This window comes from Indicator indicator, chromosome 19 (genome assembly GCF_027791375.1).
Source record: "Indicator indicator isolate 239-I01 chromosome 19, UM_Iind_1.1, whole genome shotgun sequence".
Lineage (NCBI taxonomy): Eukaryota > Metazoa > Chordata > Aves > Piciformes > Indicatoridae > Indicator > Indicator indicator.
In genome coordinates, this window is record NC_072028.1 from 20,684,140 (window position 1) to 20,700,091 (window position 15,952).

Consider the following 15,952-nt stretch of genomic DNA (forward strand, 5'->3'; position numbering starts at 1 on the left):
CGGCGTCAGACCGGGACGAGGGGAGAGGAGCGGAGCGGAGAGCGGCCGGAGGTGAGTGGGGCTGGGGGCGGTCGGGGCTGTGCCCGAGGTAGAGCTGAGGGCAGGCAAGGGGGCGAGGGGCAGAGACCAGAGCCGAGGGCAGGCAGGGAGCGGGGGGCAAGGACTGGAGCCGACGGGCAGGGACCGGAGCCCAGGGTAGGCAGCGGCGTGAAAGCGGGGGAGGGGGCAGGCTCCGGAGCCGAGGGCAGGCAGGGGGCGAGAGGTGGGGACCGGAGCCGAGGGTAGGCAGGGGGCGAGAGGTGGGGACCGGAGCCGAGGGCGGGCAGGGGGCGAGAGGTAGGGATCGGAGCCGAGGGCGGGCAGGGGGCGAGAGGTAGGGATCGGAGCCGAGGGCGGGCAGGGGGCGAGAGGTAGGGATCGGAGCCGAGGGCGGGCAGGGGGCGAGAGGTAGTGACCGGAACCGGGGGCAGGCAGGGGGCGAGAGGTAGGGACCGGAACCGGGGGCACGCTGTGGGCGAGAGGTAGGGACCGGAACCGGGGGCACGCTGTGGGCGAGGGGCAGAGACCGGAGCCGAGGGCAGGCAGCGGGACAGGGCTGCTTCTTGCCCAGGCCCTTGTCCCCTTTTGTCCTCTCAAAAAGCCTTTCTCGGGGCCTGGTCCGAGGCGGCCGCCGTGGCGGGTGGGACATTGCTCCCCGTTGCTCCTTGTCCCTGTGAGCCGGTCCCTGCTGGGTGATTCGGGGGCTGGGGGATGTGTTTAGACTCCTGAGCTGCCGCGGGGCCCGGGGCGGTTGTTGCCCTCAGGCTGGGGCTGCGTCCCGGGCCGCTGGAATGCCCCTTGAGCATCACAAGGTAGGGAAGGCTCTGGAGGCTTTCCTGCTGTGCACTGTAGCTCTTCCATCCGTCGAAGCTGAAAAAAAAAACCCTCCAGCAGGGTCTCAGGCACCCTCCTCGCCCTGTTTTGGGCAGGGGTGTTCCTCGAGGGCTGTTAGAAGCATGTGGAGGGAAGATAAGGGCTCTGCCCCCACAGCCCAGCATGGATCCAGCCACGGAGCCTCCTCCCTGGCGTGGTGGGGATGCTGCTGGTGTGGCAGAGGAGAAGGACTCCTTGGTTCCTCGGTGCCCCCTGGCCAGACAAGCCTGGGGGTGGTGGAGCCAGCCAGGTCGTGGCAGTCTGGAGCTGGAGGTCAAGAGAGGGGATTCTGCCCCTGGGCTCTGCTCTGCTCAGACCTCACCTCCAGTCCTGCCTCCAGCTCTGCTGTCCCCAGCAGAAGGAGGACACAGAGCTGTGGAGTGAGGCCAGAGGAGGCCACAAAGATGCTGCAAGGGCTGGAGCAGCTCTGCTGGGAGGCCAGGCTGAGGGAGCTGGGGGTGTGCAGCCTGCAGAGGAGAAGGCTCCAGGGGGACCTCAGAACTGCCTGCCAGGATCCTACAGGAAGGCTGCAGAGGGGCTGCTTGTGCTGGGAATGCCAAAAGTGCTGGGGGCAGTTGTCTTTAATGTCTTTGTCAGTGATCAGGATGAGGGAATGGAGAGCAGCCTCAGGAAGTTTGCAGATGGCACCAGGTTGGGTGGGTCTGATGGATCAGCCAAGGTCAGCTGTATGAGATCCAACAAAGGCCAAGGGCTGAGTGCTGCACCTGGGCCGTGACAGCCCCAGGCAATGCTGCAGGCTTGGGGCAGACTGGCTGGAGAGCTGCTCTCTGGAGAAGGACCTCGGGGTGCTGGTTGACAGCAGCTGAAGATGAGCCAGCAGTGTGCCCAGGTGGCCAAGAAGGCCACCAGCAGCCTGGCTTGGATCATCCAGAGTGTGGCCAGCAAGTCTAGGCATGTGATTGTCCCTGTGTCCTCAGCACTGGTGAGGCCACACCTTGAGTGCTGGGTCCAGATTTGAGCTCCTCACTCCCAGAAGGACAGTGAGGGGCTGGAGCAGTCCAGAGAAGGGCAACCAAGCTGGGGAAGGGCCTTAAACACAACTCTTGTGAGGAGCAGCTGAGGGAACTGGGATTGTTTAGTCTGGAGGAGAGAAGGCTGGGAGGAGACTTCATTGCCCTCTACAGCTCCTTGAAAGGAGATTGGAGTGAGTGGGGGTTGGTCTCTTCTCCCTAGTATCAGGTGATAGAAGCAGAGGAAACAGCCACAAGTTGTGCCAGGAGAGGTTCAGGTTGGAGATTAGAAAGAACCTCTTCCCAGAAAGGGTTCTCAGGCCCTGGCCCAGGCTGCCCAGGGAGGTGGTGGAGTCTCCATGCCTGGAGGGGTTTCACAGCTGCCTGGATGTGGTGCTGAGGGAGGTGGTTTAGTGACAGTGGCTCAGCAGTACTGGTGGCACTGTGAGCTCTGAGGGAGTGGTTGGGACTTGATGGTCTCCAAGGTCTCTTCCAACCTCGCCAGCTCTGTGATCCTTCATGCCCTGTAAATGTCAGTCTGTGATGGCTCTGTGCTGCCCATCTCCAGAAGATCATCCCCATTTGCTCACAGGGTGTTAGGGGTTGGAAGGGACCTCTGGAGAGCTTCCAGTCCAAGCCCCCTGCCAGAGCAAGACCTTAAAATCCAGCACAGGTGACACAGGAACACATCCAGATGGAGTTTGAAAGGCTCCAGAGCAGGAGACTCCACAACCTCTCTGGGCAGCCTGCTCCAGGGCTCTGTGACCCTTACAGTCAAGAAGTTCTTCCTCACGTTGAGGTGGAACCTCCTGTGCTGCAGTTTCCATCCACTGCCTCTTGTGCTATGCCAGGGCACAGTGAGCAGAGGCTGTCCCTGTCCCTTCCTTCCTGCCCCCCAGCCCTCAGCTCTGGATAGACATTGAGCAGATCCCTCTCAGCCTTCTCCTCTGCAGACTCAGCACCCCCAGGGCTCTCAGCCTCTCCTCCCCAGGCAGTGCTGCAGTCCCTTCAGCAGCCTTGGAGCCCTCCCTTGGACTCTCTCCAGCAGATCCCTGTCCCTCTGCAGCTGGGGAGCCCAGAGCTGGATGCAATATTCCAGCTGAGGCCTCCCCAGGGCAGAGCAGAGGAACACAAGTGGATGCCCTGTGGTTAGGGCACAGCACACAGAAGTTCCTGCTGCCCTTGGCTCTTATCCTTTCTCCTGTCTGTCTCTCTGCCCTGACCTCTTCCTCTCCCTGCCCCTGCAGGTTTGGTGCAGCAGTGGGCATGGGCGAGTTCGGCATCGTGCCAGGCCAGCGCGTGGCCATCATCTGGGACAGCTCCTCACCAGTGGAAGCACTGAAGGCCTTGGTGGATAAAATCCAGGCTCTGGTGGGAGCTGATAACCAAGTCTCTGTGGAGAATGTCAACCAGCTGTGCCAGTGTGAGGATGAGCTTTGGGTTTCATCATTTTGTTGGAAGGCTGAGGGTGTTTCTGTGGTGTGAGCTGGCGTCTCACCAGTGACACCTCGGTGGCATGGACCTGCTGCAAGGGGTTCAGAGGAGGCCACAGAGATGAGCAGAGGCTGCAGAACCTCTGCTGTGGGGCCAGGCTGGGAGAGTTGGGGCTGTGCAGCCTGCAGAAGAGAAGGCTGCAGGGAGAGCTGAGAGCTGCAGCTGAAGCTCTGCAGGGGAGCTGCAGGCAGGCTGGGGAGGGACTGTTCAGAAGGGGCTGTGGGGACAGGCCCAGGGGCAATGGTTTGGAAGTGGAGCAGGGCAGAGTTAGGTTGGAGCTCAGGAGGAAGTTGTGCCCAGGGAGGCTGGGCAGACACTGGCACAGGTTGCCCAGGGAGGTGCTGGAGGCTCCATCCCTGGAGCTATTCAAGCTCAGCCTGGCTGTGTCCCTGGGCAGCCTGCTCCAGCTGGAGCTGTCCTTGCTGCCTGCAGGGGGTTGGACAGGATGCCCTTGGAGGGTCCCTTCCAACCTGATGCCATCTGTGAATCTGTGATCCTTAACCCCAACCTCTGCTAGAGCCATGCACTAGAGCCATGCTGTGTGGCAGGTTCCTTGCAGCTCCAGCAGTACCAGAGGGGTTTGGTGCTGGCAGTTGGAGGTGTTGGCAGAGGCAGGGACTGGGTGCAGGGGCAGGTCCTGCTCTGTAAGTCAGCTCAGCTGGTACAGCAGAGCACCTGCTGTGTCTCACCACTTACTGCTGTTGTCAGCTAGCAGCAGAGGGGAGGAGGGAGGTGGAAGTGAGGGCTGAAGCAGGCGCTGTGTGTGTGTAGAACTGACTCTCCTTCCTCTCCCTCCCTTGCCAGCATCCCACAGGGAGTCCAGTTTTGACGTGGTGCTGTCTGGCCTGGTGCCGGGCAGTGCGGCGCAGCACAGCGCCGAGGTGCTGGCAGAAATCGCTCGGATCCTGAAGCCAGGGGGCAGAGTCCTCCTGAAGGAACCTGTGCTGACAGACTCAGGTGAGGCAGTCCACAGCAGCCTTGCTTTTGGTGGCCACAGAGCAGGGCAGCTGAGGATCAGTCATAGAGCTGTGGAGGTTAGAAGAGACCTTGGAGATCAGCAAGTCCCAGCTGCTCACCCGGAGCTCCCAGTGCCACCACCTCCACCAAGCCTCCTCCCTTTCCATTTCAGATGGGGCTGAAATGAGAAGGACAGGAACCCTGAGCAATGTTCAGAGATTCCTGAGGGTGTCTAGAGGCAGGCCCAGGGGGAATGGTTTGGAGCTGAGGCAGAGCAGGGTTAGAGTGGGGCTGAGGAAGAAGTTCTTCAGTGTGAGGGAGGTGAGACTCTGGCACAGGCTGCTCAGGGAGGCTGTGGACAGCTCCCTCCCTGGGGGTGTTCAAGGCCAGGCTGGATGAGGCCTTGAGCAAGCTGTGCTAGTGGGAGGTGTCCCTGCCCATGGCAGGGGGGTTGGAGTAGATGATCTCTCAGGTCCCTTCCAACCTGAGCCATTCTGTGCTCTTCATTTTCCTGACACACTGACCTGGATCCCAAGTTTGGAATCCTGTGTCTCACCTGGGAGCTGTCAGATGGCTTTGCAGTCACTCTCCTATCAAAAGTGCTGTTCCTAAAACTGCATCCAAAAGCTCAGTGGATGGGCACTGGTCTTCTCCTAGGGCATGTCATGTTCAGTAGCTGCAGATATAGAAAGAGTGGTCAGGAACAGGCTGCCCAGGGAAGTGGTGGAGTCCCCATGCCTGGAGGTGTTCCAGAAACTTGGATGTGGCACTTGGGGCCATGCTTTGCTGGCCATGGTGGGGTTGGGTTGCTGCTTGGACTGGGTGATCTCAGAGGCCTTTTCCAACCCAAACAATTCCATGGTGTGTTTCTGAGGAGCTTCTGAAGTGATTTTAAAAGCCTGTGAGAGATGCCAGCTGAGAAATAGTCTGGAGAGGGAGAAGGCTGAGAGGGATCTGCTCTATGTCTATCCAGAGCTGAGGGCTGGGGGGCAGGAAGGAAGGGACAGGGTCAGCCTCTGCTCACTGTGCCCTGGCATAGCACAAGAGGCAATGGATGGAAACTGCAGCACAGGAGGTTCCACCTCAGCAGGAGGAGGAACTTCTGCACTGGGAGGGGGACAGAGCCCTGGAGCAGGCTGCCCAGAGAGGTTGTGGAGTCTCCTGCTCTGGAGCCTTTCCAGCCCTGGCTGGATGTGTTCCTGTGCTGCATTCTCTGGTCCTGCTCTGGCAGGGGGCTTGGACTGGAAGATCTCCAGAGGTCCCTTCCAACCCCTAGCATCCTGTGATCCAGGGAAGGCAGAAGTGTCAGGGCTGGATTTGAAGAGGAAAGCAGAACTCCTGCCTTGGAACACTTCCCAAGGAGCTGAGCCCAAGATTATTTCTCTGTCTTACTGTCCTGCATTCATCCCTTGCTGGCAGAGGGAGGTGGTTCAGGATGGAAGTGGGAAACAAGAAGCCACTTGCTAAGAAGATCAAGTGTCTGTGCTGGTGGTGGTTCTGGGGCACAATCTGCAGTGCTGAAACTGGGGGTGGAAGTGGCAGCAGAAAGAGAGTTTTGGCTTCTAAACACTGCCTCCTAAAGCTCTTAACTCTTCCAGGTTTCTCCCTGACCTCTCATTTTCTTCTTCCCTCCTCCTGCTTTTGTGTCTTCCAGCAAACAGCAGCAGCTTGAAGACAGCAGCCAGCCTGCCCACAGCTCTGACACTCTCTGGGCTGGTGGAAGTGAAGGAGGTGAGTGTGCCCTAAGTACCTCCAGGAAGAGCTGCCAGGGGAGATGGAGCCTCCTGGGGCCTTGCTGGGTGACAAACTTGAGTTTGGTTCCCCTGGTTTGCTGTGGATGTGTCTGGGTGCTGCCTGCACCCTGAATCACAGAATCACCCAGCTTGGAAAAGACCTCAGAGCTCATCAAGTCCAACCTAATACCCAACCCCTCCTGACAACCAAACCCTGGCTCCCAGTGCCACAGCCAAGCTTTTTATGAACCCCTCCAGGGATGGTGACTCCACCACCTCCCTGGGCAGCACATCCCATGGCCAATTACTCTTGCTGGGAAGAACTTTCTCCTCACCTCGAGCCTAAACCTCCCCTGGCACAGCTTGAGACTGTGTCCTCTCCTTCTGCCACTGCTTGCCTGGGAGCAGAGCCCAACCCCCACCTGGCTACAGCCTCCCTTCAGGGAGTTGTGGAGAGCAATGAGGTCTGCCCTGAGCCTCCTCTTCTCCAGGCTGAACACCCCCAGCTCCCTCAGCCTCTCCTCACAGGGCTGTGCTCCAGCCCCCTCCCCAGCCTTGTGCCCCAGCCCCCTCCCCAGCCTTGTGCTCCAGCCCCCTCCCCAGTCCTGTGCCCCAGACCCCTCCCCAGCCTTGTGCTCCAGCCCCCTCCCCAGCCTTGTGCTCCAGCCCCCTCCCCAGCCTTGTGCTCCAGCCCCCTCCCCAGCCCTGTGCCCCAGCCCCCTCCCCAGCCCTGTGCCCCAGCCCCCTCCCCAGCCTTGTGCCCCAGCCCCCTCCCCAGCCCTGTGCCCCAGCCCCCTCCCCAGCCTCGTTGCCCTTCTCTGGACACCTTCCAGCCTCTCAATCTCCTTCTTAACCTGAGGAGCCCAGAACTGGACACAGCACTCCAGGTGTGGCCTGACCAGTGCTGAGCACAGGGCAGGATGACTTCCCTGCTCCTGCTGGCCACACTCTTCCTGATGCAGGCCAGGATGCCATTGGCCTTCTTGGCCACCTGGGCACACTGCTGGCTCCTGTTCAGCTGCTGCCCACCAGCACCCCCAGGTCCCTCTCTGGCTGCTCTCAGCCACTCTGTCCCCAGCCTGTAGCTCTGCATGGGGTTGGTGTGACCAAAGTGCAGCACCTGGCACTTGGACTTATTGAATGCCATCCTGTTGGGCTCTGCCCATCTGTCCAGCCTGCCAAGGTCCCTCTGCAGAGCCCTCCTAGGCTCCAACAGATCAACTCCTGCCCCCAGCTTGCTGTCATCTGCAACCTTACTGATGGTGAACTCTTATCTCCTCATCCAGATCATCACTGAAGACATCTGGATGAGGAGATAGAGTCCACCTCTTGAGCTGCAGCAGCAGTGGGGAGGTTTCAGGGGGTTCAGGGTGGAACAGAGCCACTGCCTGTGCTCAGTGGAGGGCTGGGTGCTGGAATAAGGGCCTTCTGCCTGAGTCTGAGGCTGGTGAGAGGCCTTGAGCACAAGCCCTATGAGGAGAGGCTGAGGGAGCTGGGGGTGTTCAGCCTGGAGAAGAGGAGGCTCAGGGCAGACCTCATTGCTCTCCACAACTCCCTGCAGGGAGGCTGTAGCCAGGTGGGGGTTGGGCTCTGCTCCCAGGCAACCAGCAGCAGAACAAGAGGACACAGTCTCAAGCTGCACCAGGGGAGGTTTAGGCTGGAGGTGAGGAGAAAGTTCTTCACAGAGAGAGTGGTTGGCCATTGGAATGTGCTGCCCAGGGAGGTGGGGGAGTCACCATCCCTGGAGGTGTTCAAGAGGGGATTGGAGTGGCACTTGGTGCCATGGTTTAGACAGTCATGAGGTTTAGGGTGACAGGTTGGACTCGATGATCCTTGAGGTCTCTTCCAACCTTCTTGATTCTATGATTCATTCTATTCTATGATTCTAAGCTGGTGCTTTACACTGCAGGTGCAAAAGGAAGCCTTGAGGCCAGAGGAGGTGCAGGCAGTCCAAGAGCACCTGGGTTACCAAGGCAGTGACCTGCTCCTTGTTCAGCTGGAAGGCAGGAAGCCCAACTTTGAGGTGGGATCCTCAAGTCAGCTCAAACTTTCCTTTGCCAAGAAAGCAGCTCCCTCAGGTGAGGAGGGCCTGGGGGGCCTGGCTCCTGGGTGGGCAGCAGAGAGTCAGAGAGTCATAGAATGGTGCAGCTGGAAGGGACCTCCACCCAGCAGCTCCTCTGAATGGGCTGGCTGTGGTCCTGACCCAAGCTCAGCAGGACACACACCTCTGAGCCCCCCCAGCCCCTGTTCATCACACAAAAGGTTATCCCACAGAAGGCTGCACTCCTGAAAGAAGAGGAGAGCAGAAATCAGAAGTTCTGTGAGGAGGAGTCAGTCAGCCTGGTGACTGTGGATGCTGGGGGGATGATGTTAGCCCTGGAGGAACCCAAGCTGTGGAGCCAGGTGCTGTTGGGTTTGTCCCAGTCAAGATGAGTGGGGAACCAGACCTGGTGTGGCTTCCTCAGCACCCAGCAGCTCCTCTGAATGGATCACTCAGATCCACTCAAGCTTTCCACTGCGAGGCAGTGCAGCACCAAACATGAACCACTCTGAGGTGTTGCTGCCTGCCCTGCCTCTCAGCTTCCCCCAGGCCAGCTGGCCAGAAGATCCAGCAGCAGGACTGCCTCAGTGTCCATGGCTGTTCCTACCTCGTGGCAAGGGATGAAGCTCAGAAGACAGGAGGATGACTGCTGTGCTTCTCAAGGCAGCCTTGGCTCCCAAAGCAGTCATCCTCCTGTCTTCTGAGCTTCATCCCTTGCCATGAGGTCCCTGTCACATAGAATCATAGAATGGGCAGGGAGGGACCTCCAAAGCTCACCCAGTTCCACCTCCCTGCACTCAGCAGGGACATCCCCAACTAGAGCAGGATCAGTCTCTCTCCATCCTCCCTGTAGCCCCCTTCAGGTCCTGGCAGGCAGCTCTGAGGCCTCCCCACAGCCTTCTCTTCTCCAGGCTGAACACCCCCAGCTCCCTCAGCCTCTCCTCACAGCAGAGCTGCTCCAACCCCCTCCTCTGGCCCCTCTCCATCAGCTCCATGTCCTTCCTGTGCTGAGGGCTCCAGCCCTGCACACAGCACTGCAGCTGAGGTCTCAGCAGAGCAGAGCAAAGAGGCAGAATCACCTCTCTGGCAATGCTGCTCTGGATGCAGCCCAGGCTGTGCTTTGCCTTCTGTGCTGCCAGCTCCCCCTGCCTGCTCCTGGCCAGCTTCTCATCCATCCCTTGACCATGGAGACAGCTCTGGGCTGGGGAGTGCTGTGGTGAAACCTGGGAAGGGAGGCTTTCCAAAGCTGTAGGAACTCCACTTGGAGGGGGTAGCTGGGGCAAAGGCAGGAGTCACAGCTGTTCTTCCTTTTTTTTTTTTTTTTTTTTGGCTCCAGGAAAACCCTCTGTGGACCCAGCTGCTGCCAAGCTGTGGACTCTCTCTGCCAATGATATGAATGATGAAGAGATGGTATCTGGTTTTATTTGGGAGGCTTTGCTGTTCTTCCTTCTCCTTTCTTCCTCCAAATCAGTTCAGTCCTTGCCCTTTGGGAAGCTTTACAACTTCTTCTGAAAGGTAGAAAAGAATCCCCCAGGGCAAAAAAAAAAAAAAAAAATCTCATCTGCTATGTGAGGTTTTGAGAGCCCAGAGGTGAAGTGTGGAGGAGGACACCTGGAGAGGAGGGCAGAGCTGCAGCACTTCAGTGCCAGTGCTACAGATGGCATTTCACAGAACCACAGAGTGCCAGGCCTTGGAAAGGACCTCTGGAGATGATCCAGTCCAACCCCCTGCCAAGGCAGGGTCACTTAGGGAAGGTCACACAGGAACAGGTCCAAGCAGGTTTGGAATGTCTCCAGAGATGGAGGCTCCAGCACCTCTCTGGGCAGCCTGCTCCAGGGCTCTGCCAGCCTTACATCCCAGCAGTTCCTCCTCATGTTTAGGTGGCACTTCTGCTGGTCAGCTCTGTGCCCCTCAGCCCTTGTCCTGTCACTGGGCACCACTGCAAAAAGCCTGGTGCCACCCTCCTGCCAGCCACCCTTGCAGTATTGCTGAGCACTGAGGAGATCTCCCTCAGGCTGCTCTTCTGCAGGCTAAAAGCCTCAATTCTCTCAGCCTTTGCTCACAGCAGAGCTGTGCCAGGCCCCTCAGCAGCTTTGGAGCCCTTAACAAAGGGCTACAGATTTTTTCCAATGCCCAAAGAAAATGTCTGTGGCCATACCAGAGCAGTGGCAGGTGCCAGCTCCCTTCCTGTGTTCTCTTCCATGCTATGTTCCAGGATCTTCTAGACTCTGACGAGCTGCTGGATTCAGAGGATTTGAAGAAGCCAGATCCATCCTCCCTCAGAGCTCCATCCTGCAAAGAACTGGGCAAAAAGAAAGCCTGCAAGAACTGGTCAGTGCTGGGAGTGGCACACCACAGACTCAGGACATGGCTCAGGGCTGGAAAGGACCTCAGAGATCATCTACTCCAACCCCCCTGCCATGGGCAGGGACACCTCCCACCAGCCCAGGCTGCTCCAGGCCTCATCCAGCCTGGCCTTGAACACCTGCAGGCAGGAGCCATCCACAGCCTCCCTGGGCAACCTGTGCCAGAGTCTCACCTCCCTCACACTGAACAACTTCTTCCTCAGCTCCAGTCTTACCCTGCCCTGCCTCAGCCTCAAACCATTCCCCCTTGGCCTGGCTCTAGACACCCTCAGAGAAAGTTCCTCTGCAGCCTTCCTGCAGGATCCTTTCAGGCCCTGGCAGGCAGCACACAACAAGTGCTGCAGAGTCATTTCCCACCCAGCCTGAGCTGGAGGAGTGCTTCAGCACTTCCTGTGCCAACCATGGTGTGGGAGAGCTCAGTGTAGAGCTTGGAGGCCCTGGGGTGAGCTGTGGTGTGACAGGGGAGGGTTTATTGCCTGTGGGCCCAGTGCTGATGGCTCCCAACCTCTAAGCAGCAAGGTGCAGTGGACTTCTTTTGTTCTTTTCTGCAGCACCTGTGGCCTGGCTGAAGAGCTGGAGCAGGAGAAGAGGAGCTCCCAGCCCAAGTCTGCCTGTGGAAATGTAAATAGTCCTCCTGGTTCCTATCTGTGCTTTGCAGGCCATGAGTTGTGCCTAACAAGTCTGTTCTCTAGTGACTGCTCCCTAAGCTGTCCAGCCCAACCTCCCCTGCCAGGGCAGGGCACACAGAACACATCCAGGGGGGGTTGGAAGCTCTCCAGGGAAGGAAACTCCACAACCTCTCTGGGCAGCCTGCTCCAGGCCTCCAGCACCCTCACACACAAGAAGTTTTCTCCTCATGGTGGGGTGGAACCTCCTGGGTTCCAGCTTGTACCTGTTGGTCCTTGGCCTGTCACTGGGCACCACTGACAAGGGCCTGGCACCTCTTTGTTGCCACCCACCCCTCAGATACTTGTAAGCATTGATCAGGTCCCCTCTCAGCCTTCTCCTCTCCAGACTAAACACCCCCAGGGCTCTCAGCCTTTCTCCACAGCAGAGATGTTCCACTCCCTTCATCATCCTCACAGCTTCCCTTGGACTCTCTCCAGCAGATCCCTGTCTTCTCAGGAACTGAGGAGCCCAAAACTGGACACAATATTCCAGGGGAGGTCTCACCAAGGCAGATTAGAGGGGCAGGAGAACCTCCCTAGTGCTGGCCACACTGTTCTGAATGCCCCCAGGATGCCACAAGGGCACTTTGCTGTCCCACACAGAACTTGCTGCCCACCAGCACTCCAAGGTCCTTCTCCATGGAGCTGCTTCCCAGCAGGGCAAGCCCTGGGCTGTGCTGGTGCCTGCTGTTCTTCCTCCCCAGGGGCAGGGCTCTGCACAGGTGTCTGTGCTGATGCCCCCTGCTGAGGACCATCAGCATTGCCCTCTCTGAAGCTGGGCAGAGGGCTGCCAGCTGCCCCTGCCTACAGGAGATGCTTCTCTTTCTCTTGTCAGTGCTACCTGGGGGATGCCTTCCGCTGTGCCAGCTGCCCCTACCTGGGCATGCCTGCCTTCAAGCCTGGGGAGAAGATCCTCCTGAAGGAGAACCAGCTGCATGATGCCTAATGAAAGCCTCTCTGGATGTCCTCTGAAGGCCTCCTCTGCTTTCCCATCACTCTGAGGTCCTTCCTGCAGTCCTCCTCATCTCTCAACTTCATCCTCTCCAGCCCCTGCTCCTTGTGGGCAAGGGACACTGTGGGTACAGGCACTGCTGTGAGCTCACCACTTGCCACCAGCCATGGGCTGTAGCTGCTCATCTTTGGTGGGAAGTGGTCTTCTCTCTCTTCTGCTTCACCTTAGACCTTATTTTAGCTTGAACTTGATAGTGGCACAGCACAGCAGGTGCCACCAGCAGAGGGAAGCAGAACCAAGGGCCAGGTTGCCCTCCTGTTGGTGTGGCAGGACCTGGACTGCTGCTTCCCTGTGGACAGCTTTGATTGGTGACTCAGCAGCTCTGGCTCAGCTTTCAAGGTGACCTCACCAGGCTCCTGCTCTCTTGGCAATGTCAAGCTGCAGTTCCTAACCCCCTGGAGGCAGCTCAGCAGCCTCTGCTGGAGGCAGCAGCACAGGGAGGACACTTTGCAGTGAAGGCCTTGGCCAAGGCTGGCAGCCACGGTGAGTTTCCAAGGGCTGTGGGAGCCTTGCCCCTGGCATCCCTTGGTCCCACCTGGTGCCATCAAAAGGACAAAGCCTCAGATCAAGCCTGGGCTGCCTGGGCCTCCCACACCTTGCTGCCCACAAGGGCAAGCTGAGGCTGTCATCTCCCTTGGTGCTTACCTGCAGTGTCCTAGCAGTCAGAACAGAGCAATGACTTCACTTCTGGCTGAGGTGTGGTCACCCTGTGTGCCAGCTGGGACTTTGGTCACTGCTAGGGAAGCAGCCACCTGGCTGTGGCTTGAGGGAGCTCTTGATCTCTGTGCCAGGCTTGCTTCTCACCTGGGGGAGGGAGAGGAAGAAAACCCAAAGCCAGCATCTGAGCAGGGTTTGGAGCCTCTTGCTCTGCAGGATCTGACTGCTGCTTGCTGTGCTGCACTGAAGGGAGGGAGGGAGCTGGGGCTGAAGGTTGTTCTGGAAATAAAGTGACCAATACTGAAGTGGTTCTCAGTGTGCCTGACAGGGATTGCTGGAACCAGTTCTAGGCTGGGTTGTGTCTTGGGCTTCTCCCTGAATTGTTCCACTGAAGAACAGGGCTCAGGTCTGTGATGTGCTGGGCACAGAACAGAATCAAGCTGCATGTGAATGAACTTCTCCATGCAGGATTTCACAAAGAATCATTGAGTGGGTTGGGTTGGAAGGGAGCTCAAAGCTCAGCCACTGCCAACCCCTGCCATGGGCAGGGACACCTCCCACCAGCACAGGGTCCTCAGGGCCTCATCCAGCCTGGTCCTGAACAGCTCCAGGCAGGGGGCAGCCACAGCCTCCCTGGGCAACCTGTGCCAGTGTCTCCCCACCCTCACTGCCAACAATTTCTTCCTCCTCTCCAGTCTCAATCTCCCAGCTCCAAGCCATTGTCCCTCATCCTGGCACTCCCAGCCCTTGTTCAAAGTCCCTCCCCTGCTCTCCTGGAGCCCCTTCAAGTCCTGGAAGGCTGCTCTGAGGTCTCCCTGGAGCCTTCTCTTCTCCAGGCAGAACAGCCCTGGAGCCCTACAGGTCTAGCTGCAGGTCATTTCTGAAGATGTTGAACAGGACTGGCTGCAGTCCTGAGCCCTGCAGACCACCACCTAGCTCCAAGGCCTCCCAACTAGACCCTGCAGCACTATTCACAACCCTCTGAGCTCTTTCAGCCACTTCCAGAGTCCACCTCAGTGCCCAGCTCTGCTGCAGCCCAGCCTGTGAGATCTCAGCAGCATGCAAACAAGGTTCATATAAAGAAAATATCCTTTATTAGACAAATCCATCAAACCTTGGGGAAAAAAAAACAAGCAAACAAACAAAACCAACACAGTGTCAGGTAAACATTTTTACTGAAAAGGTTTTTTTTTTTCCAGCAATGCAGAAACCTTTGGAACTTGAGAACTGCAAGGAGTTTTCCTGTCTCTCCTGTTGCATGAATGAATTTTCTCTCTCCCTGCATCTCCATCTCTCTCTCCCTCTTTTCACATGAGCCATGGTGCACTGGCATGAGCAGAGTGTTTTCAACCAGTGCCATCTATCTCCACCTGGCCCTGGTGCCCACAGAGAGGAGCAGACAAGGGGTCACTGGCCCAAGCTGGTGAGGGCAAGGGGCAGAGCACCTCATAGCAGAGGGGCAAAGCCAGGAGCAGCTGTCTCCAAGGCCAGTATGTGGCACCAAGCCTCCTCCAGGGGGTTTGGCAGAGAGGTGCCAAGTTGGCCTCTCTCTGCTGCCTGAAGAAAGAACAAACTAGATGGGGGGAAAAAAAACGACCCCAGGGTATCAAAGTCAAAGAGGAAAACCCCAGAAGGTGGTCAGGTGAAGGGCAGCTCAGGTGGCTGTGAGGTTGGGCAAGCCCAGGTCACAGCAGGGCTCTGCCAGGAGCAAGCAAACTGGCAGCTGAAGCTGTTCCTGCTCCATCTTCTTCCTCAGCTTAAAGGTGGCAGCACTGCATTCACAGCTCAGGGAGGTGATGATGGCCACAGCACAAAGCAGCAGCAGCAGCCAGGGGGGAGCTTGGCAGCAGGGAGCTCTGGGTTCCAAAAAAATGCTGATTTTTTTCATGGGGTCTCATGGCCACACTGGGAGCTCTGCTGTTACTCAAGGGCAGGCACCTGGGACCACAGGGCACCTCCAACCTCCCCTGACCCTGTGCCACTGCAGCCCAAGGGCATTGATCATCCACCTGGGATGCTCAAAACCTGTTGGGCTCAGGTGCCACCCCCAGCCAAAGCTCCTCAAACAAGCCCCAAGGGGAAGGGTGAAGTACCTGGAGAGGGGAAGCAAGCAGCCAGCTCTGCCCCCCACAAAAGCTGGGAGGGGAAGAGCCTGGCTGCAGTCACAAGGCCCACCCTGGAGCTTGGCCTTGGCCCCTTGCACCTCCTGCAGCTGGAACCTGACCCCCTGGAGACAGAGAGACACAAGGCAGCAGCTCTGCAGCTAAGTGGCTCCAACTAGAGCCAGGGCCTTGGGGCAGGCAGCTCCCAGCAAGGTCTCTGCTGGCTGCTTTGGACTCCCTGCTCCACCTCTGCCTTCCCAGCAGGGTGTGGCAGGGGGGGAAGCCTCCTCCTGGGCTTCTTCCCCCTCTCCAGGGGAACAGGCTGAGAGTTTAGCTGCAGTTGGTTAGTGCAGGAATGGCAGAGGGAGAGAGAGCCAAGAGCTGAGAGGGAGTTAAGCCAGAGCTAAGCTCAGCCCTGAGGCACTGGAGGCACCACCTGAAGGAAGAGTTCAATGTCACAATGAAACTGCTTTTATTAAACCAGAAGTGTTAAAGCCAAGAAAATAAATTATTGCTATCATAGACATCTTTAGAAGACAGGGAGGCTGTTAAATCTCCAGGCTCCAGCTCAAGTATGAAACATTTCATACTACTTCTCTTAAATACCTCAGGGTCTCTTCAAGCCCTTCCCCCCACCCCCCAAAAAAAAAAAACAACAAAAAAAAAAACCCACAAAAACCAAAACAAACCCAAAACAGCTCACAGAACAAAACAGGACCAGAGACACTCAGGACAAAAATCTGTACAGCTCAGAGATGTCCAAATAATCCAGGAGTTGGGGTGGGTTGGTTGGTTGGGGGGTTTTGTGTCTGTGTCCAAGCCTCTATGTTATTTATTACTCATAAATATTGAGCTAATGACTTTTGGCTGCCTCAGGTCCCATCCAACACCCAAAGCTATTACATGTGGCCACCAGGAATCTTCCTGGGGCTTCCCCACCTGCTCCCTACAGCCAGAGGTCAGGTTTGGGGCTGTCTGCAGGGTTATGTGTGAAAGGATTTATCTTCCTGGTGAAGATTCTCCCCTCCTGCTGGTCAGA

At 57.7% G+C, this 15,952-nt stretch overlaps 1 protein-coding gene across 1 annotated transcript; it reads left to right on the forward strand.

Moving 5' to 3' along the window:
- The first annotated feature begins 19 nt into the window (after positions 1-19).
- On the forward strand, positions 20-13,085 carry CIAPIN1 (cytokine induced apoptosis inhibitor 1). The gene is made up of 9 exons (XM_054389622.1): positions 20-51; positions 3,131-3,306; positions 4,182-4,334; positions 5,989-6,065; positions 7,977-8,145; positions 9,445-9,518; positions 10,324-10,439; positions 11,026-11,095; positions 11,978-13,085. The coding sequence occupies exons 2-9, from the start codon at positions 3,150-3,152 to the stop codon at positions 12,086-12,088; spliced, it is 927 nt and encodes a 308-aa protein (XP_054245597.1). The 5' UTR covers positions 20-51; positions 3,131-3,149; the 3' UTR covers positions 12,089-13,085.
- The last annotated feature ends 2,867 nt before the right edge of the window (positions 13,086-15,952 follow it).

What these genes read in the sequence shown, in the direction of transcription:
- CIAPIN1 (XM_054389622.1), top strand. Translation starts at nt 3,150, where the DNA reads ATGGGCGAGTTCGGCATCGTGCCAGGCCAGCGCGTGGCCATCATCTGG. An exon ending in CAAGAAAGCAGCTCCCTCAG is followed by an intron (nt 8,146 to 9,444) that starts GTGAGGAGGGCC and finishes TTTTGGCTCCAG; the next exon opens with GAAAACCCTCTGTGGACCCA. An exon ending in CCAAGTCTGCCTGTGGAAAT is followed by an intron (nt 11,096 to 11,977) that starts GTAAATAGTCCT and finishes TTCTCTTGTCAG; the next exon opens with TGCTACCTGGGGGATGCCTT.